Raw genomic sequence first — 21,636 nt, forward strand, 5'->3', positions numbered from 1 at the left:
ACCCTCCCATTTTCTTATTTTGAAATTATCACTTTACATAAAAATATCAAGCATGATACATTTTGTATCAACAGAACCACAAAAGTCCATATTTCCTGAACATCTCTCGTTCGAATATATCATTCCTTTTGAAAAGGTGTAAGAAAGAAGAAAAAAAAACCTTGATGAACGTTACAGTGGAAGAAAAAAAATGACGAAATAGCTACCTTTTTAATATTTTATTCCAGTATCCGATAAGAGGTCCTGATATGACGTGCGCGATACTGGCTGGAATGAAAATCAGACCTGGAGAAAAAAATGAGCACTTTATTGACGTAATTATCTTTTGTATTTGTTTTTATTTTATTTTGTTGTTAATAGGGAGAGCTGCAACTAACTATGCCCGTATTCCTGCGATCATCACCATCATCATCGTCATCACTATACCACTCCACCAGAACGCTCCCATCATGTAGCTCTACAATTCTACAATAGACTTTACGTTTATAACCGTTCATCTTAATCTTTTTTGTGTGTAATTCGTACCATTTCTACATGGTTCTGAAAAAATAATGGTTGCAAACGGTGTGATGATATAATTTCGAGAACAGTTCGAGACAGTGTAGAGGGAGGCGAAATCCCTTTTGAAGAAGGGGGAGGGGGTGTGAATGACGGTTTTGCTTGACGGTGACACACTCCAATGAGAGTGCCTGGGCTTTTTACAGGGGTGGGGGAGGGGATTACACCAAGCCTATTATGGATTCGCCAGCGACTACACTTTGAACATGTGAAAAAAAGTATAGTTGAGGCCTCTGAAAAGAAACATATGAATAAATAAAGAAGTAAAGGAAATAATGCATAACGATAGAAAAATACGTCACGTGAAATGAACATGATATTTGAGGTCAAGAATTTGCAAGTCGGCATAAAAACACAATGGGGGAAGGGATTCTTTGTGTTGTGAAGATTTTGAGTTAAATAGGGGCAACCAATCGTGCCCCCGGTATCTGTCACTACCTATTTGCCATTCTGGTGTGTGGAAAGTTGATCGAAGCCAGATTGGAAGGGTTGCACTAGCGTAGGCCATGCCCATCGAGGTCATCAAAGCGAGAACTGCATATGAAAACAAGATATGTAATGGTGATGGTGATGATACAAATTCAGTTACATTCCCTTCAACTAAGAAAGAATACCGGAATAAGATTTGTTAAAGGTTCAAAGGCTCTTCTTTTTCATGTGAAATAATGTTTCTAGGCATCAACAATATGAATGAATTATTAATAGAGACAAAATATGAGTTTGGCTTTCTCTTTGATAAATTTCACGGTTAAAGACGTTGTAATTTCAATGCAATAAATTTTTTTTTTAAGTGGATGCACTGTTGTTAATTAAGCTCCACCATAACTGAATACCTGTGCAACTTCCCCCCTCCCCCGGCAAGAGAATATTGGAACCACCAATGATCTACCATTTTATCTACGTTGCCTCTCTCCACCCATGTGATGAGTGGGTTCCCAGCATGATTAGAATGTCACTATAAACGCTTCGATTAGCAGAAGGGCTTTATAAATTTAATGTCATTATTATACGCCTGCTACATACCCGAGACCAGTATGGTGTAAGGATCCTTTATTAAGGCAAGAGAGGATGACCCCTCCTCTGTTAAAGGAGGTCGTACGTCCACAGGCATGAAAACTGGAATGAAAACTGTGAGAAGAAAAAGGACATGAACACTCTAAAATATTTGGCGTATGATGGGCATATTATACACATTACAAGTCAATTAAAAAAGTTCCTTTGATGAGGATCATAGAGACAATTTTTTTAAAAACAAATAATGTACTGGAAAAAAAGTAAACCACGCCTAATATCGAACAATCCTAGACGTTTTATATATATTTTATGGATCTCATTTACTTATTTCCGCATATGGGGTAGATTTCACTGTCAACATGATTTTGAAAGAGAAGATACATTGTGGTATACTACGGAACAGGATCGCAAACACTTTCGAATAATCAACACATGCTAATGCATTTGCAATATCCCTTGATAATGTTGGGACGTTTAATAGCCTGTTACAGCATCCGTACATGATTTCGATATGGAATATAACAGAGTATAACATTGCCCCTAAGTTGATTTCTTGGAAGTCTTTCGATCATTATATTTGTTGGGGTAAATATTTTGAACGAACTATCTTCTGACCTAGAAAAAGAACATACCCACAGACGCAATTAATACAGCAGAGATGACCAGGAATGGAGCAGACTGACCTACTAGTCCATACAGGACAGAACCTAAAGTTGGACCGACTACAGAGAGGGAGAAAGAGAGAGAGAGAGAGAGAGAGAGAGAGGGGGGAGTGAGGGAGATGGAAGGGGAAGGAAGGAGAGGAAGAAAGAGAAAGGAAGAGGAAGAGAGAGAGAGAGAGAGAGAGAGATAAAAAAGGGGGGTGTAAAAAGGCAAGAAAATAAATTACTTTTGTAATACCTTTACTTCGTAATCGTTAAAGTCGAGAATCACCGCTTAAAGGCAAGGTCGCTAGGTTACACTAATTTTAAATATTGTGCATCATATCATAACTCGTCTGGGAAAAAACGGCAGCCGTTCCCACAATCATGATAGGCTTGTATTCATGGTCTTCTTCCCATTTCCTTTCAAAAATTTGTTAAGTTATTATCTGATTGTAAACACGCAATTAGAGTTTCTGAATTATAAGAAAATGTTCTCAACATCCCCATCAGTCTCTGAGTATCCTTCGAATTGCTCTTAAAATTATAACATGGTGTGCATCATAGTAAGTCTAGATGCTGATATACAGAATCTATTTGAGCATCACCCCTTTTTTTCTGGCGCTCTTGACACCCAGGATAATTCAGATTCAGATTCAGCTTAGTTTAATTGGTCCGTGTATTTAAAAAGAAAGGGTACAATGCAATTGATGAATAGCGAAGTGGCAAGATACACGCAGGCCTATTCAATTTGACTGGAGCTGTTCATTGTATTTACGAATGGAAAGCGGGACAAAGGAATTAAGGAATCGTGAAGTTCGAGCCTTCATTGATCTGTACCGCTTCCCCGATCGCATTAGGGTATAGCAATTATGAAGGGCGTGATTACCATTTTCAGAAATTTGCCGGTATCTTGTCAACAAACTTATTTAAATTAGGGGGAAAATTATCCTAAAAAACACATTATCGGCTCAAAATTTATATTTTACACACATACATAACTCAATGAAATTTATATCAAGCTGAAGGTACTTTAATTATTCATATTTAGAGGTTTAACTTAAAAAATATCTTTAAAATCGATTTGAAAGCAAAAAGAGGAACAGGAAAAGGAAGGAGAGTTGTGGAATCTACACGTCCTCAATACATGAATACAAATATATGCATACTGTTAATACATGTACGGGCAAAAATGTCGATTTTTGTGGAAGTCAAATAAATTACTTTGGGTTGCTATAACTTTTCACTGAAAAGATAGGCCTCCCTTTAAACAATATATTATCCCTATACATGGCCAAATTCCTGGAAAGTTACTATAAAAGACGCCTCTCCGATTATGATACATGGAAAATAACGGTTTTGGATAAAATTCATTTTGTTGAAAAACAAAGACATGCAAAAAAATCATGTGTTATACTTCAAAGCGTGATGGGAATTAGTATACACAAATAAATGATTTGATTTTCTTTCTTTTTCTTTTACCAAACTCAAAGTTCCCTTGAAATATTATTTACAAAATACTATTTTTCGTCAAAAGGGCCCCTCCGACTAAGGGGTGATCGCTTTGAAAAAAACACACCTGGAATATGGTGTATCTTAATTTAATCTTCGAATAAATAAGGTGTGCTAAGATTGTCTGGTAGTGGCAGACAAACCACTTTTTCTGACTTTGGCCCTCCGCTTAATACCTATTATACATAGGATGGCCAAAGTCAGAAAATGAAATAATGCAAGACTTACTAAGTGTTCCTAAAGCATAGCCGCTGACCACCAAACCAAGAACAAATCCTTTCTTCATCTCGTCATCTTGGTATCTTACGGCCAAATAAGAAACTCCTTTAGATGAATGAAATGATAATAATTATAACAAAGACCTTTCAATTACATATTTATGTGGTTTGTAGTTAGATCATTTCAAAATATATAACAATAATTACGATAATCATGTCCTTGTGCCACTGCACAACGGACATTAAGCATATTAGTCACTGAGGATTTATATACAATAACCTCTCACTTTTTTCTGGATTCCTAGCCCTCTCATTAAAGGATTTCCATTTGTATCTCCACTCGTGGAGTAAACGGCTTCTGTCCTAAATTCAAATCTCACAAACGTGATGTTACAATGATGCCTTTTATAAGTATAAGTTTATAAGTTGTTGTCAATGTCAGGAAATTTCTCCTGTATGGTTGGTACAAGTAGTATAATAATGAGACAAATACATTCATAATAAAAACAAAATAACAGACTTAAATCGTCATTCTTACATCAATTCCATCAGAAAGGTAATTAAAAATAGGAGCTTATCATTGATATTATTATTATTACCGCCATTGTCATTATTTATATTAGTGACCTGCTTACTTACCTACTTAGCTACCGCATATTATTACTTATCCAATATCATTTATCTAAATATTACATGCAGTGCCACTGATTATAGTGCGGCTAAATGATATTGTGTTTGGACAATCCAGTACATTTGTGGCATCATTGATTGTTGATACTTTAGATACATGAATAAAATCTACGTGTTGGCAATATAAATGCACAAGTAGGAAGTTTAAGCATAGATACAGGGGAGAGAAGAGAAAGAGAGAGAAAGATAAGAGAAAGAGAAAGAGAGAGAAAGAGAAAGAGAGAGACAGAGAGAGAGAGGGGATAGAGAACGGGAGAAAGAGGAGAAAGATATATAATTTGTACACTGTATTGTATATACATTTACATGTTAAGATATCTTGGAATATATTATTACCTACACCGATGATTCCGAGATATCTTAACATGAAAGTTATAATCAATAACAATGACTTGAATAATAGCTACATTATACCAGGTACACATTTACTACACCAGGGTGGAGAGTGGCAAACGTACCTGCGATTTCTACTGCAGTCGTACCGATGCCCTGGAGTGCTCGCGATAGAAAAAGTACCAAGATCGAGTCAGCAAAGCCCATCACTGTAAAATTCAAAGAATTTAATTAGTTTTTTCCATTTGCTTTCTACTGAAAATAAAAAGGGCTGGAGAGAGAGCGAGAGAAAAAAAAAGCCCTCTTCTTTAATGAAGATTAAGGAATCGATTAACTTCGTATAGGGGTTGTGTAGAATTATATGTGAAATTATTACAAGTATATAGGGTGGCTGTACAATATTTCTTTCGCAAGAAAAATGGAAATTTAAGATTTATAAAGCAATTAATAAATAAAGATGGGGGTAAGTCACTATAACAACCTACAATTTTCCCATTCTTCATCGGATTTTCATCAAACTTTGAATTACTTGTTTCTTTACGTTTTCTGCTTTAATTGGACTTTCTCTTTAAGTTACGGATTAACAGACGAAGAGAAAGAGAGTGAGTGAGAGAAAGAAAAGAGAGAGGGAGAGAGAGAGTGAGAGAGGTGATAAAAAAGAGTAGCAGTAATAACAACAACATTATCAACATCAAGAAGGATCTTACTCAAGCAGGCGATCAGAGTCAAGAGTGTACCGAAGAAAAACATTGAAAACAGTCCAACTCTGAAAAAGAAAATACCAATCAACAATATTTAATCAAGCATTAACGGAAGGCCCAAAGGGATAGGCCCAGAAATAAATATGTGATAATTCAAATTCATGGATGGTCCAAAGCGCTTATTATGATATCGCTCCAATTTAGTCGTCTATTTTGAGTAATAAGAATAAAGGCTTCTTACATACATACATACATGTATTGTCTTATTGGGCGAGGAATTGGAAAAATTAGAGAGAGAGTGAGAGAGAGAGAGAGAGAGAGAGAGAGAAAATTATCTAGAATTTGTAATTGTACATTCGATAAAATGAAATTGAGTACAGTCCTGCATGTTCGAAGTCTCACTTATCGACAAGAAAGATTGTAGGAACAGTCAGCAAGATCCTCATCAAGAACGTTGTTGCCAGGAGCAACCCATTTTGGAAACTAAGCCTCTCATGACAGTCGTGTAGGGGAGCTAAGAGGGGATCTGGAGTGGAGCTGGTTGTATTAGAGGGTGTGACATCCCTTAAACTGTGATAAGACTCGGTCTGCCCCGTCAAACATTCCGACATGTTGAATAGTCCCGTCTGATGTGAGAGCTCCAGACACATAGAACGGTACACATTCCGGTAACAAAGATGGAGTAGAACTTCAGGAGACACTGGTACTGTATTCAGAGAGAGTAAAAGGAGGAAGGGAGAATGCGGAATATTGAAGGGGAGAGAGAGAGAGAGAGAGAAGGGGGAGAATTAGGGGGAGAATGGGAGGGAGAGATAGATAGAGAGAGAGAGAGAAGGATGGGAGAAGTGTGCGTGTGTGTGTGTGTGTGAGAGAGAGAGAGAGAGAGAGAGATGAGATCTTAGTAAATCTTCTATCAAATAAAGACTTAAGGCTTAAATTCATATCGAGCTTTTCCGATTTCGAATCACGGATTAATTTTTTACTTAAATTTAAATAATTTATGCATGGCTAAGAAAATTGTTAAATAGGCTTTATCTCCACAATTCTTCTTCTAAGGCCACGTAAAAAAATAAACATATTTAGCGTCCCCGCCCGCCTCCTTTTGGGGGGGGGCCGCCTCCTCTTAACACTGCTAAAAATGGATCTATTTCTCATTAAAAAAAAAAAAAAAATGTCGGCCGCCATCTTGAAAAATAGCCCGAATGTCAGGGAAAATGTACCGAGCGGCCATTTTGAGCGGCCATTTTGAAGAAAAAAAAAAGGGCCTCCTCCTTCCTATTTTTCGAAAAAACAGGACGCTAAAAATGTTTTTTTTTTTTTATTTGGCCTAATGCGTTTCAAATAAATACACATTTTTCTATGTAACTCATTTATAAAGTTATTATCGTTTGTTTGTAGTTTTATATCTCCGTCTTGACATCCAATTTAAAGGCACAATCATATCTTTATGTAAAAGATGTTACTGTAAAATATGTTTCCCTGTCTGTGAGTGATGAGGTAATTATTCATGAGCTAGAAGGAAAAAAAATGTTAAGTGAGAGGGGAAATAGTAAGACAACGTCTGCGAGTGAATGGCCAGCTTACATCATGTTTGAACGGCGACAGGGTCTTGTACATGAAATTGCTTGAGAAACCACTCGACCGCCATGTTAGGCTTGCCTCGTTCAAGGCTCGCATCTTCCACGATGGTCAAATATCCGGAGCGTCTTTAGCAACGTGCTCGAGATGCCTAGAGACCAGTCACCATGCATCAACGTGCGTCAAGCCATTCGTATGCAAACATGCAAGGGAACGGGTCACAAAAGCTATGAATGTGAAGCGTCACATGATCAGACCCCGAGCGTCGGCACCACAGGTGAGCATGAGCCGAAGAATGGTGAACGCCCTAGTGGCACTGAAAGTTCGGTGAACATGAGTCACATAGCACGAGTAGTAAACACAGCCGTGGAAAAAATGTAAACAACACAAGTTCATTGGCGCAGAAAGATGTAAATAGTCGCACAGCACACGATGAGCGATCGAAACAACGAAGTCTGACGGATCTTTGGTCGAAGAGCACACCTGTCGGTGCAAGTCAAAGCTCGGGTCCCGAGAACAGCGATAACAATAATGGATATGAATCAACCGACCACCGATCAGAAAATGCGGAGAGAGACAAAGATAAGAAACGAAAAGATCGACAAGAAAGAAAAAGGTGAAGAAAGGGTTCAACAAAAAAATAGTTCAGGTAACTAAACTCATCAGAAGAAAATCGAAGAAACGAAGGAGAAGCCTGGTTACAAATCAGTATAAACAATTTTGGGATATTATATCAATGATCGAAGGTGTTAATTGTTTAAATCTCTTTTCTCTGGATGTGAGAGGGCTAAGAAATAAGCAAAAAAGAAATATGTTGTTTCAATTTCTTGTTAGACAAAAGTCAAATGTAATTTTATGACAGGAAACATTTTTGACAGAAGAAATACAAAAAAAAATTGATGAAGAATGTGGAGGCAAAACTTTTCACTCGTTTGGAACGAAGCATAGCAGGGGTGTTGTAATCATCATAAAGAAGAACGTGTCATTTCATACCAGATTAATTCACCTATCAAATGACGGTAGAGTTATAGTGGTTGAAATAGAAGCAGGAGAGAGAAAAAAATTGTTGATTAATGTCTATGCACCAACTGAAAAAAAGAACAAAGATGTGTTCTATGAACGTCTATCTAGATGTATAAGAAATGTTGACAAATTAGATTCCTATGCATTGATTATTGGTGGTGACTTTAATTGTGTTAATAACGATGCGTCGTTTGATACTATCGGATGTAGAACAGTTTACAAACAGCCTAAAGAATATATAAAGTTACTGAAAAAATATGGTATGATTGATATTTGGAGAAAAATGCATAGAGATATAAAACAATTTACATATCGAAATACTCATTTAAAAATGGCGTCGAGAATTGACTTTTGGATAGTGCAAAGTACCTTTAAGGAATTTGTACAGCGCACATGTAGAGGGAAAATACCTGATTTCTATTGTGACTTACTTTGTACATGGTTTACTGTAAAGCAAGTTAATTATGTAAAAGATATACACCACACCTATGGAAGTGTTACAAAAGAAATGATTTGGTTAAATTGTGATATCAAATTTAAAGTAAAAGCATTGTTGTATAAAAATTGGATAAAATCGGGTATATTATTTTTAGGGGATATGGTGATAGGAAATAGATTTTTGACAGTCAAAGAATTGAAAGATAAACTTATCTATTATGATGGTAGATGGCTGAGTGAATATGCCAAAATAAGAACCGCAATACAACAAAGATGGAGGCGAATCATAAAATATGGCGAACAAGTTTATGATTTGAAGGATTACAAACGTAAATCAGTGATATACTCTAATTTGAATTTGAATAGTTTTGAATTCTCAATACACTCTATTACTGTGAAAAAATATTTAAGGAACTCATAAAAAAATAATCCAAACACCATCTAGGGCGGTAGACTTCTGGAACAAAACCTTACAGACAAATTTTACTATTAAGTGGGATTCTTTATGGTTATTTAAATTGAAATATGCTCGTGATAATTATTTGATACAATTCAACTTTAAATTTATGTATAATATTTTACCAACACCTGTTAATTTATTCAAATGGAATATCAAAGAAAACAAGTTGTGTTATTACTGTAATAAACCTGGTACTATTATACATGTATTTTTTTAATGCGAAAATATTTACCGATTTTGGAACGTTATTGAAATATTATTATGTAACTCCTTCTGTAAAGATTTTAAATTCTCACCCATTTGTGTTGTATATGGCTTTCATGACGCAAAAGAAAAAGTTACAGATATTGATTTAATACTTCATTATGCTTTATTTGCAATCTATAAAGCGAGTGTTGGAAATCAATTTAATAAAATGTAGTGTCGAAAATAACGCAAAAGAAAAAGTTACAGATATTGATTTAATACTTCATTATGCTTTATTTGCAATCTATAAAGCGAGTGTTGGAAATCAATTTAATAAAATGTAGTGTCGAAAATAATAAGAAAATATTTTTTGTTTATGTTGAAATACAAAATAGAAGTAGAGGAAAACAAAACTAAGACAACGAATTTGAATATTATTAAGTGGAAGAAGACAATTACTAATTTAAAATCTGCTATCAAGTAAATATAGATATAATTTGATTTGACCTCATTTAGACATGTGATTAAGTGCTTTGTTATGAATATTTATGTACTACGATGTTATCCATGATTTTATATGAATAAAGATTTATTTCAACAACAAACAAAAAATATATCTTTAAATAGTCTGTGACTGTGTGCCAACCACTTCTCGCAATATTGTAACAAATGCCCCGATTTTCTATTACCATTTGCCCACATTTTCTGCATAAGATTATCTCCTGATTAGTGAATCCAAAATTTCCGTAAGTCGAAATGTTACAACTCGGCGATAATCTTGTTTTATACTTGAAATCTCGGAGTTTGTGGTAGACAATGTTTAACCAGTGTGGCTTTAGAATACTATGGTTTAAAAGCTGCTGAGCGCCATTTGCTGAGAAACATTCGATCAGAAATAACTCGGAAGTTATACGATTCGAGTTCAAGAATATAGTTGGTCATGTTTGTTAGCAATCCTTACTATATCACCTGATTAAATTCATAACATTTGAGAATTCTTCTAATCAGTATATTACCGAACATGTTCGTTTGAGAAAAAAAATCACAGATACTATAAAATCAGGGCTTCTTTTAGAGTACAACGGCTTTATTTAGCTTTTTCAATGTAATTATCATATTTATGATTGTATCTTTTCTTATAACTATTAATATGTAGAATTATGTTCCTTTATTGTTGAGTATAATTATTATGTATTATCGATAAAGTAGAAATAAATGAATTATAAATTTGAAACCGGCTATGGCAGTGACAACTCGAGATATTAATGCTGAATTGTAATTCAGATCACGTCTATCCTAATCTACAAATGAAATACAATTGCAAGTAAATTATGCATTTTAAGGCTTCTCTTGATACACGTAATGGGTTAACCGCACCGTACGGGTCGCGCAAGGAGATACCCGCAAGAGTAATAATAATAATAATGATAATAATAATAAAATATGCCTATACCGCAAATATTATAATGCCTCTAAGCGGTTTAGAAGGAAATAAGTGATGAGTAAAGGAAACAGAATAACGCGGGTGCGCATATACAGACAACTTGTACGTCACTACCTATCTCTCCTCTTCTCTTCCCATGGAGTTATCGATACAAAAATAAATGTAAAAAGCCATGGGTAACTCGTGGTTTATTGAAAACAATGAATCATAAACATAAGCTTTATGGTAGTTATGTCAAGAGGCCAACAGCTGAGAATAAAAAGAAATATGCTGATTATAAGAATGTCTTGGTTAATACTCTTCGTATAGCCAAGCAAAGTTATTACATAGATTTGTTCCACAGTGTTAAAGGCGATATTAGGAACACTTGGTCTCATATCAATGAATTGTTAAGTCGGTCAAATAGGCATTCACTTCCTCAAGAGATGGATTTTAATGGAGTACTTCTTTCATCTGCCAATGATAAAGCTGAAAGTTGTAATAAATATTTCATTGGATTACCCATGAACATCAGTGCAGACATTCCTCAATAACCACAATCTTTTAAAGATTATATGAAACAGTGTGATGATAATGCATCTATGTTTCTAAAACCAACTTCAAAATCTGAGATCATCGATATTGTGTTGTCTTTGAAACCATCTAAATCTAGTGGTTCTGATGATATTTCACCTAGAATTATAAAGGAGTGCATTCAACTTATTTTGATCTCTTATGTAAAATCATTAATATGTCTTTATCTCAGGGAGTTGTTCCTGATAAACTCAAAGTAGCTAAAGTGGTACCAGTGTATAACAAATCTGACCGTAAAAACGTCATTAATTATAGGCCAATAGCACTGTTACCAATCTTTTCTAAAATTCTTGCAAAAATAATTTATAAACGCTTCACTGAGTTTCTATCTAAAAAGGATATAATAATAATAATAATAGCTAGTTCTTATATAGCGCTTTTCAGGACCAAAGGCCCTCTCAAAGCGCTTTACAGATAATTATTACCCCGGTCATCGGATTCAGGCTTACCCGCACACAATGTATGCACATTCAGTGGCGGATCCAGGGGGGGGGGGGGCCCGGGGGACCCGGGCCCCCCCCTTGAGAAAAAAATCATGTAAAATCACGTGATTTTTACCTTTTTTGGGGGTTGGGCCCCCCCCCCTGGCGCTCAAGGGGGGGGGGTGCAAATAGAATTTTTTTTGAGGATCAAAAAAACAAAAAAATGTGCTCACTACCCCCCCCCCCCCCCCCACTGAGCGAATTTTTTGGCCGGCGCGTTTTTCAAATTTTCGGGAGCAAAAAAAAAAAATAATGTGCTCACTACCCCCCCCCCCCCCCCCCCCCCCCCCCCCCCACTGAGCGACTTTTCGGCCGGCGCGATTTTCAAATTTTCGGGAGCAAAAAAAAAAAAAAAATTGGGCCCCCTCCCCTAAGAAATCCTGGATCCGCGCCTGTGCACATTCTCCACTCCCTGGGGAGCATCCCAGTCAGGCGTCATTTTTACAAGCGCACACTTGCTAATCTAAGCACATTATCTTTCGCATCCTACCGATTACCCATTTAACACCTGTGTGGAGAGTGGCAAATGAAGATCAATGTCTTGCCAAAGGACATTGTGCCGCGTCGGGACTTGAACCGCGGACCTTGTGATCCACAGTCCGGTGACATATCCACTCGTCCACGACACCTCAACACCTCTATCTTGATTCCGCAGGAGTGTGGTTCTCGTAAGCACTTTTCCACACAAATAATGATGGAGACAAGTATTATTTGGGGATATTCTTAGATATATCATGGACCTATTACGGAATGGACATTCATCGTTTTCTTAACGAATTCATTGTGATTGTCTCCGTCAATGTCGTCTCAATAACATTCCGTACATGTTTCTTCCCTTTGGTCTCATCATGGTCGCCGGCAAAAATCCGGGACAGAATCAAGATAGTGATTTTACACATGTTAATCTACATGCGCAGAAGATAATTACTCGCCTAAATCATGGAAAATAGATGTGCAGTTCTGGCTTATAATCGGAAACTGTTGTTCCGTGTACTGTACATGTATTTTTTTTTGAAAAATATGTTGATATTACCAGATAGAGGTTATTGGAATTTGGAATTTGTTTTGGTTGTGATTTAAATTCTCGTTTCCCCCTATTTCCTCATAATATTCCAGAGTTACAACGCACAGGGCTGATACAGATCATGGCCTTCTAATTGTTTTATAAGGTCATAGGTGTGTGCGAAAGTTTGCGAATCAGTAATAATACATTTCATATCACCAAAATCGTCTGCATTTCAACTTTGCTGCTCCCCGTTGAGGATGCTTTTATTTAAGACACACTCTTACAGAGCACACCATCCAAACAAAACCCAAGAAAGGGAAACTGCTCCTTTGTCAATGACCGAAAATGCTAACGCAGTCGTTATTGTTAAAACAGCTGAATGTTCTCATTAACAGGCGCGGATCCAGGATTTCTTAGGGGGGGGGGGGCCCAAATTTGAAATTATGCGAGCCAAATATTGGTACGTTATGGTGACCAACAGTGACGTAATGGGGGGGGGGGGGCGAGTTCCCCCCTCCCAGGCTTTGACGTTTCATTATATTATTAGAGAAAGAAGACGATTTGTTGTACCGTTCTCTAAAATAATTCTCGTCTGAATTTAGTTTTTCTCCTCCCGCGCGAAGCGCGGAAAATTTTACGGTTTATTAAATTATTAGAGAAAGAAGACGATTCGTTGTACAGTTCTCGACTCTTAATCCTTGTCTAAATTCAGCCCCCCTCCCCCTCCTGCGCGAAGCGCGGAAGCTTTGACGTTTTATTAAACTATTAAAGAAAGAAGACGATTCGTTGTACCGTTCTCGAAAATAATTCTCGTCTGAATTTAGTTTTTCCCCTCCCGCGCGAAGCGCGGAAAATTTTACGACTTATTAAATTATTAGAGAAAGAATACGATTCGTTGTACAGTTTTCGACTCTTAATCCTCGTCTAAATTCAGTCCCCCCCTCCCCCTCCTGCGCGAAGCGCGGAAGCTTTGACGTTTTATTAAACTATTAAAGAAAGAAGACGATTCGTTGTACCGTTCTCGACCCTTTATCCTCGTCTGATTTCAGTTCCCCCCCTCCCGTGCGAAGCGCGGAAGCTTTTACGTTTCATTAAATCATTAGAGAAAGAAAACGATTCGTTGTACAGTTCTCGACTCTTAATCCTTGTCTAAATTCAGTTCCTCCCCCTCCCCCTCCTGCGCGAAGCGCGGAAGCTTTGACGTTTTATTAAACTATTAAAGAAAGAAGACGATTCGTTGTACCGTTCTCAAATCTTAATCCTCGTCTGATTTCAGTTCCCCCCTCCCGTGCGAAGCGCGGAAGCTTTTACGTTTCATTAAATCATTAGAGAAAGAAGACGATTCGTTTTACAGTTCTCGACTCTTAATCCTCGTCTGAATTCAGGTTCCCCCCGCCCGCGCGAGCCGCGGGAGCTTTTTTATCTTCATTTAATCATTAGAGAAGAAGACGATTCGTTGTACAGTTCTCGACTCTTAATCCTTGTCTAAATTCAGTTCTTCCCCCCTCCCCGTCCTGCGCGAAGCGCGGAAGCTTCTACGTTTCATTAAATCATTAGAGAAAGAAGACGATTTGTTGTACAGTTCTCGACTCTTAATCCTCATCGGAATTTAGTTCCCCCTCCATCCCGCGCGAAGCGCATAAGCTTTTACGTTTCATTAAATAATTAAAGATTCGTATTACCGTTCTCGCCTCTGAATCCTCGTCTCAATTCAGTCCCCCCCCCCCTCCTCCCCTCCTGCGCGAGGCTTTGACATTTTATTATTAGAGAAAGAAAACGATGCGTTGTACCTTTCTCTATACTCTTAATCCTTGTCTGAATTTCAAAGAGGTGGGGTCGAGGCGGCGGAGCCGGCCTTGGAAGCTCAGGGGTTTTACGACTTATTAAATTATTAGAGAAAGAATACGATTCGTTGTACAGTTTTCGACTCTTAATCCTCGTCTAAATTCAGTCCCCCCCTCCCCCTCCTGCGCGAAGCGCGTAAGCTTTGACGTTTTATTAAACTATTAAAGAAAGAAGACGATTCGTTGTACCGTTCTCGACCCTTTATCCTCGTCTGATTTCAGTTCCCCCCCTCCCGTGCGAAGCGCGGAAGCTTTTACGTTTCATTAAATCATTAGAGAAAGAAAACGATTCGTTGTACAGTTCTCGACTCTTAATCCTTGTCTAAATTCAGTTCCTCCCCCTCCCCCTCCTGCGCGAAGCGCGGAAGCTTTGACGTTTTATTAAACTATTAAAGAAAGAAGACGATTCGTTGTACCGTTCTCGAATCTTAATCCTCGTCTGATTTCAGTTCCCCCCTCCCGTGCGAAGCGCGGAAGCTTTTACGTTTCATTAAATCATTAGAGAAAGAAGACGATTCGTTTTACAGTTCTCGACTCTTAATCCTCGTCTGAATTCAGGTTCCCCCCGCCCGCGCGAGCCGCGGGAGCTTTTTTATCTTCATTTAATCATTAGAGAAGAAGACGATTCGTTGTACAGTTCTCGACTCTTAATCCTTGTCTAAATTCAGTTCTTCCCCCCTCCCCGTCCTGCGCGAAGCGCGGAAGCTTCTACGTTTCATTAAATCATTAGAGAAAGAAGACGATTTGTTGTACAGTTCTCGACTCTTAATCCTCATCGGAATTTAGTTCCCCCTCCATCCCGCGCGAAGCGCATAAGCTTTTACGTTTCATTAAATAATTAAAGATTCGTATTACCGTTCTCGCCTCTGAATCCTCGTCTCAATTCAGTCCCCCCCCCCCCTCCTCCCCTCCTGCGCGAGGCTTTGACATTTTATTATTAGAGAAAGAAAACGATGCGTTGTACCTTTCTCTATACTCTTAATCCTTGTCTGAATTTCAAAGACTCGAGGTGGGGTCGAGGCGGCGGAGCCGGCCTTGGAAGCTCAGGGGTTTTAGGCGTTTAATTAAGGTCAGATGAGCATATTTTTGTGTATACCTTATTATTTTGTGACATTGGCAAGTCACTGTTTGGCGTGGGGTCCAGGGGGCGGAGCCCAAAAAAATTAGGGGTTTTAGGCATTAAATTACCGTCAGATGATCATCTAAGGGCCCGCCGTAGGGCCCTAGATGGAATCCAGGGGACAAAGCCCCCGGAAGTTTAGGGGTTTTAGGCATTTAATCACGGTCAGATGAGCATATTTTGATGCCTCGAGGCTCTCGATCCCCGCCGTACCTTGGGCCCTGACATGTAGGAATCTCAAGAATCATATTTTTTGCCTGGTTGTAAATTTAGGAATTTTTTTATTTTCCAACAAACACATACAAACGTATAATTTACTAAAAAGTGAGGAAAAATTTCGGAAATTATGTCATTTCAGCATTATTTTTGTAATACACCGTTGTGGAATCAGAAATAAACCACGTTTGAATTTGATTTCCCCCAAGCCCCCCCCCCTCTATCAGTACGCCAGTATCTCCTCTTTCCCTTTCCTTCCTTTTCTCTTATTTTTTTTTGATTGGGGGGGGGGGGGGGGGGGGGTAACAGCCTGGGAGGCATGGCCCTTTCGGCCCCCTCGATCTCCTTCTTCCCCCTTTACTTTTCTTCTTCCTCTTCTTTCTTTCCCTTTTTCTCCTTTTTCCCTTTCTCCCTTCTTTTCCTTCTTCTTTTTTTTTTTTTTTTTTTTTTGCGGGGGGGGGGGGGGGGGGGCAAGGCCCGCTCGGCCCCCCCTGGATCCGCGCCTGCTCATTAAGATGCACATAATCAGAAGGCGGCGACTATGATTGGATCAAAGAAAGAACACGTTGAATGTCCATCCGTATTAAGTCCATGATACCATTGACCATGGCATCCTCCTCAGGAAACTTGAGCATTATGGAATACGTGATGTAGCTTTGTCTTGGTTCCAAGCAAAGCTATTTGTTTGACAGGACTCAATTTGTTGTGGTGGATGGTACTAATTCCCAACTTGCTTCTATTAAATATGGTGTACCTCAGGGTTCAGTTCTTGGTTCTTGGTTCTCTGTTGTTTCTGATCTATTTACATGATATATACACTCATCAACATTATTCACATACTCACTTTTTGCTGATGATACCAGCTTGCTGTTGGCTGATAAGAAGATTGAAGATTTATTACTGATTGCGAATCAAGAGATTCAAAAACTGTATGCATGGTATTGTTGTAATAAGTTATCGTTGAATGTTCAAAAGAGCAAATGTGTTATTTTTCGCTCAAAGGGTAAAAAGCAACTTTTACATCATTGTGGAAGGATTCCCTGTATTGTGGGTCATTAATCATTAGCCAATTTAATGAATAAGGAAGGCGCAAGACAAAAACATTAACAGTTGAATGCAAATCGATGGTTTGAATGTAATTAAGAAATATTCAAATCATCACATTTTTAAATGCATTAAGGAACACCATTCTCACACACATGACACCCGCAGGTGCTCACCTGAGCATACAACTTTGCATTTGGGAGCTATGTGTACTTTTAGTGTGCAGAAGAAGAAGATGAACATTTCACGTTTTTGTCCCTTAGCCCAGGTGACCAAATGAAACAATATCTTTGTTATAGCTTCCTCACTAAAGAGCTAGAGTTTAAGTTTTAAGACCTGAAACTGTCTACCTTTAGGCTAAGTATTATTCTGATGTCACTGGCAAAGCGATGCAAATGAGAGCTACTGCTTTAACAATATAATATGAAAGGTTGCTTTAAAACATAATGTGAACCTTTCTGCATTGACTTATTACTTCGTTGTGAGCAGAGGAGGCGTATCGGCTTCATATTACTTTAACTGGTAAGTGCCGATATCTATTTTTGAACAATTGATGATAAATATTGCATGATTCAATAGAAGTATTTTTATAAGATATATGTTTATTTTGATATTTTACATGTATGTACAATTAATAATGTTTGTATGACTATATTTATGTTTGTATACTCTTACTGTATTATGCAGGGCTTCCTTGAAAAGCAGGTCCGTTGGCCCTTAAGTGGAACTGATTAAAACTACCCTGTTGAAAGAAAATCATGAATAAATAAATAAATCTTATATAATCAGCATAAAATCCATACATTCTGTTTCTAACGAAACTGTAGCAATTAAAAGTTACCGCCTACTCACCAACAGCAGACAAAAAAGTTTCGTCAGCGATGAGCACAGTGATTACAAGAGCGGTCGAAAAAGCTCGATTGCTTCGAAAGAAACCCAGGCAAGAACTCCACGAAATGGACGAAGGCATGATTAATTTGTACAGTATGATTCAACTATCAAACTCCTAGATTTGTAGCGTTTGAAAGGAGCAGTTTGTGTGAACAACGTAACTCCACGAGTACGTAACCGAGTTGATCAGGACGCGGCACATAGCCAATCAATGAAATTGTATTTTCGTGCGGTACAACCAAGGAGTTTTAAGAGCTAGAGTCCCAACTGGCAACATTATCATGCCAAGCAGCTGCCGTTTTCTAAGGTTGCACAATAGAATCTACAGGTGTGCTGGACCTTTGATGCCCGAGTTTCGAAGCCGCCAATAACATTGGAAAGCTTGAGTAGTGATTTTGTTCACAAATGAATATCGTTCATATTTCACTTTTTTTTTTAACTAACAAGGGGAAAATCGAACAGATGATAAAATGTGAATACGAAAGCCTAATTGTGTCAAGAAATTTGCTTACATTGTATAAAAGCAGTTTTAATTTGTGAAAAAATAGTAAAATGTATAGTCCTAAAACCTGCAATTTGACACTTTTCCGGCTCACAAAATTTAAAAGTGAGTTTGTTCATGTACAGTTCTAGATGATGTTATATGTCAGATTAGCGCCCACACAGTCATGCCCAGTCGAGTAATTTTGATTAATGTTTCAGGAAATTTTGCTCCATTTCCTTTCGTTTGCCTCCTGTAAAGGTAAGCGCTGTGTATATTGCTTGTATTAGGGACTTTTAGATTTGCACAACGAAAACGTGGACTGCAATGTGACGTCCCTTTAAGGCACTGCCGGCACTGCCAGTGCCTTTAAAGGACGTCACATTGCCTTAAAAGGATGTCACATGTAGCAGTCCACGTTCTCGTCGTGCAAATCTAAAAGTCCCTATTACCAGACGAGCGGTAGCGAAAAGTAATTATCATTACAAAAGCACATTTCCTTTTGTCTACGTATCTGCAGGCACGTAGCCACGGGGGGGGGGGGGGGGGGGGGGGGGGGGGGGGGGGGGGGGGGGGGGCACGCACCCCCCAAAAATTCCAAGATCGGTTGAACTTTTTTAGACCCCTCCCCAGGACGTTGATTGATTACATTTATGTGCCCCCCCCCCCCCACAAACATCAAACTCTGGCTACGGCCCTGCGTACCTGCAAGGAAGACATACCTTTTCCTGGCGGCTTCGAAGATGGTTTAGGGAATGATCGAGCTAGATATGAGTCCATAACTTAAAATTCCTTGGTACAAGATAATAGCTGGAAACTCAACAATTTCCAGAAAGATATTAATTAATCGCAAATGGCTTTTAGCGAGGTCCAGTTAGCCAAGGTGGAAGAAGAAGAGCATATATATATATATATATATATGCAGAAAATCATCAAGGTTGCGGACCAATCACCATTAGGATGGCTTTACTTTACCGTTTCTGGATATGAAACCAATATCCTCGCTCAGGATTCGGACGACGAGAAAAGAATCTGGAAGGCGGTGGCCCTCCCCCCCCCCCCCCCCCCCCACTTCGGGAACGGAGGTATGCACATGCGTGTTCTCAAAATCTCCGGCTCGTAACAAAAGAAAAAGGTCTACCCGTATTGACTTTTAACACACGAGACATATGCTGAAAGGGGGGGGGGGGTGCTGAAAAGGCTCGTATAACAAAAGAAAAAGGGCTACCCCTATTGACTTTACACACCGGACTTATGCTGAAAGGGTGGAAGGGTGCCGGAAACACGCATATGCGTACCCTAAATAACACTGAGTGGGGGCCGGGGCGGGGGCCAGAGCCAAACGCAGGATTAATCAAGCTCCTCGAAGGAAAATAGCTTCCCGCAACCAGATAAGTCCTTATCCAACAGATCGTCAACCAGTATCTCAGCTCATTAAAGAGAAGGTTGAGTACTGGTAAAAAAAAGAAAATTATTTCTCACAGAATCAAACGAAACTTACACTGAATGTTCAAGATTACAAATAAATGACATGTGCCAAACAATTTTGGAAGAAAATGTATACTGGCTGAGTAATGAGCATAGAAAGACAAGAAATCAAGGTAGTACCAACCCCGACACCATGCGTGTTGTCCCATACATAGCTTTCTGTGTATGTGCTTGTTACTTTACCAAGACTCGGTCAAATTTATTATGATTTTGATGACTCCAGAACCTTGCAGTGCACACCAATACTTACATGCTTCATGATCAACTGTTTCTGATCCTTTCCACACCTTTTCTTTCACAATGCAATCGCATTACCAGTACTAAAGTTTATCTTTAAGGTCTACTGGTATTACATCAATTACATTCTCTGATACAAGTATCCTAAATGTATCAGGCATGAGTATCATTCCAGATTTTTAAGAGGTAATAAGATTGGACACCACTATTTCTCTTTCCATATCCAGTGTCATCTGAAATGCAATATATGACTGTTCTTTATTCCTTAGATTTGCTCATGAGCTACATACCACTAAACAAAATTAGGTATATATACAATTTGATACAGTTGCTCATTTCTTTATCCAAGGAATTCGTGACATTTGAGCTGAACACAATTTCTCTAGTTTCCCTTCTTTCTTGTAATCCCACCATCCCTGGCTTTCTTGTAATCTATTAATCAGAATCTGTCTTCAGTATACTTTTCCTTTGCCCCATTCTCATTCCTCATATTTTCTTGTCGACCCGTTTCATTTTTCAGGCTTAATCTTTCTTTTTTTCCAATCTCTCTGCCTCCTTCTCTCACTCATTCATTCATTATTCTCTCGCACCCCCTCTCTCGTTCTTGCTCTCAATTATTTTATCTGTTCAAGCAGCCTTCAGGAAAGCTCCTTGAAGTGTGGGAGCCCCGAATTTGCCAAAAAATTGATAGCAAAATTTCACTTCAATCGTATCACAATGAAAGAGGATGTCATTTAAGACACACTTCTGCAACCGCCCCCTCCCCCTAGATATATTGATTTTTAAAAAAATACATAATTTGGGTTTTCAGTTGTATGCAGAAAACCTAAATTTGTATTCTTACATCAATATTCGACTTCAAACACAATTGTTTTGAAAATCCTTGCAGAAATGTGTCTTAAATGACATCTCTTTCAAATTATGATACAATTTCGGTAAAACGTTGCCAAAATTTTAGAGGAGCTATAACATAATGGAGAAGAGAGTAAAGGAAGTGAATTTCAGTTGTATGCAGAAAATCTAAATTTGTATTTTTACATAAATATTGGACGTCAAACACATTCGTTTTGAAAATCCTTGCAGAAATGTGTCTTAAATGACACCCTCTTTCACATTATGATACAATTTAAGTGAAATGTTGCCAACATTTTAGAGGGGCTCTAACATAATGGTTCCACATACAATGAACATGCTTTCTCTTTATTTTTCTTCAAATATTTCTTCTTTTAACTCTCATTCTTTCTTCCCTCAATCTTTTTCTAGTCTCTCTTCTTCCTATTAATGTACTATATTTATCTCTCCACTTCCACACATTTTTTCCTTCATATTAAAAAATAATAATAATCATGAGAAAAATGACACAAATTATACCAATGTGACTGTATACTATTCATTTTTACTATCATAAAGTTGATCATTTCTAAAGCACATACACATTCACAATATATATATATGCAA

General features: G+C 38.1%; 1 protein-coding gene across 1 annotated transcript; it reads right to left on the reverse strand.

The window, feature by feature from the left end:
- Window positions 1-202: 202 nt before the first annotated feature.
- LOC105437270 (chromaffin granule amine transporter-like) lies at window positions 203-18,263 on the reverse strand. The gene is made up of 9 exons (XM_030987495.1): window positions 17,934-18,263; window positions 6,070-6,373; window positions 5,674-5,732; window positions 5,092-5,175; window positions 3,954-4,049; window positions 2,205-2,294; window positions 1,582-1,686; window positions 997-1,092; window positions 203-285 (listed from the first exon to the last, which is right to left on the reverse strand). The coding sequence occupies exons 1-9, from the start codon at window positions 18,049-18,051 to the stop codon at window positions 203-205; spliced, it is 1,035 nt and encodes a 344-aa protein (XP_030843355.1). The 5' UTR covers window positions 18,052-18,263.
- Between the last annotated feature and the right edge of the window lie 3,373 nt (window positions 18,264-21,636).

Source organism: Strongylocentrotus purpuratus, unplaced genomic scaffold, assembly GCF_000002235.5.
Source record: "Strongylocentrotus purpuratus isolate Spur 01 unplaced genomic scaffold, Spur_5.0 spur5_scaffold_16, whole genome shotgun sequence".
NCBI lineage: Eukaryota > Metazoa > Echinodermata > Echinoidea > Camarodonta > Strongylocentrotidae > Strongylocentrotus > Strongylocentrotus purpuratus.

Coding starts and splice junctions, on each gene's coding strand:
- LOC105437270 (XM_030987495.1), bottom strand. CDS start 18,051: ATGCCTTCGTCCATTTCGTGGAGTTCTTGCCTGGGTTTCTTTCGAAGC. Junction 4,050..5,091: donor GACTGCAGTAGAAATCGCAG/GTACGTTTGCCA, acceptor ATTCATCTAAAG/GAGTTTCTTATTTGGCCGTA. Junction 286..996: donor CACACCAGAATGGCAAATAG/GTAGTGACAGAT, acceptor TTTTTTCTCCAG/GTCTGATTTTCATTCCAGCC.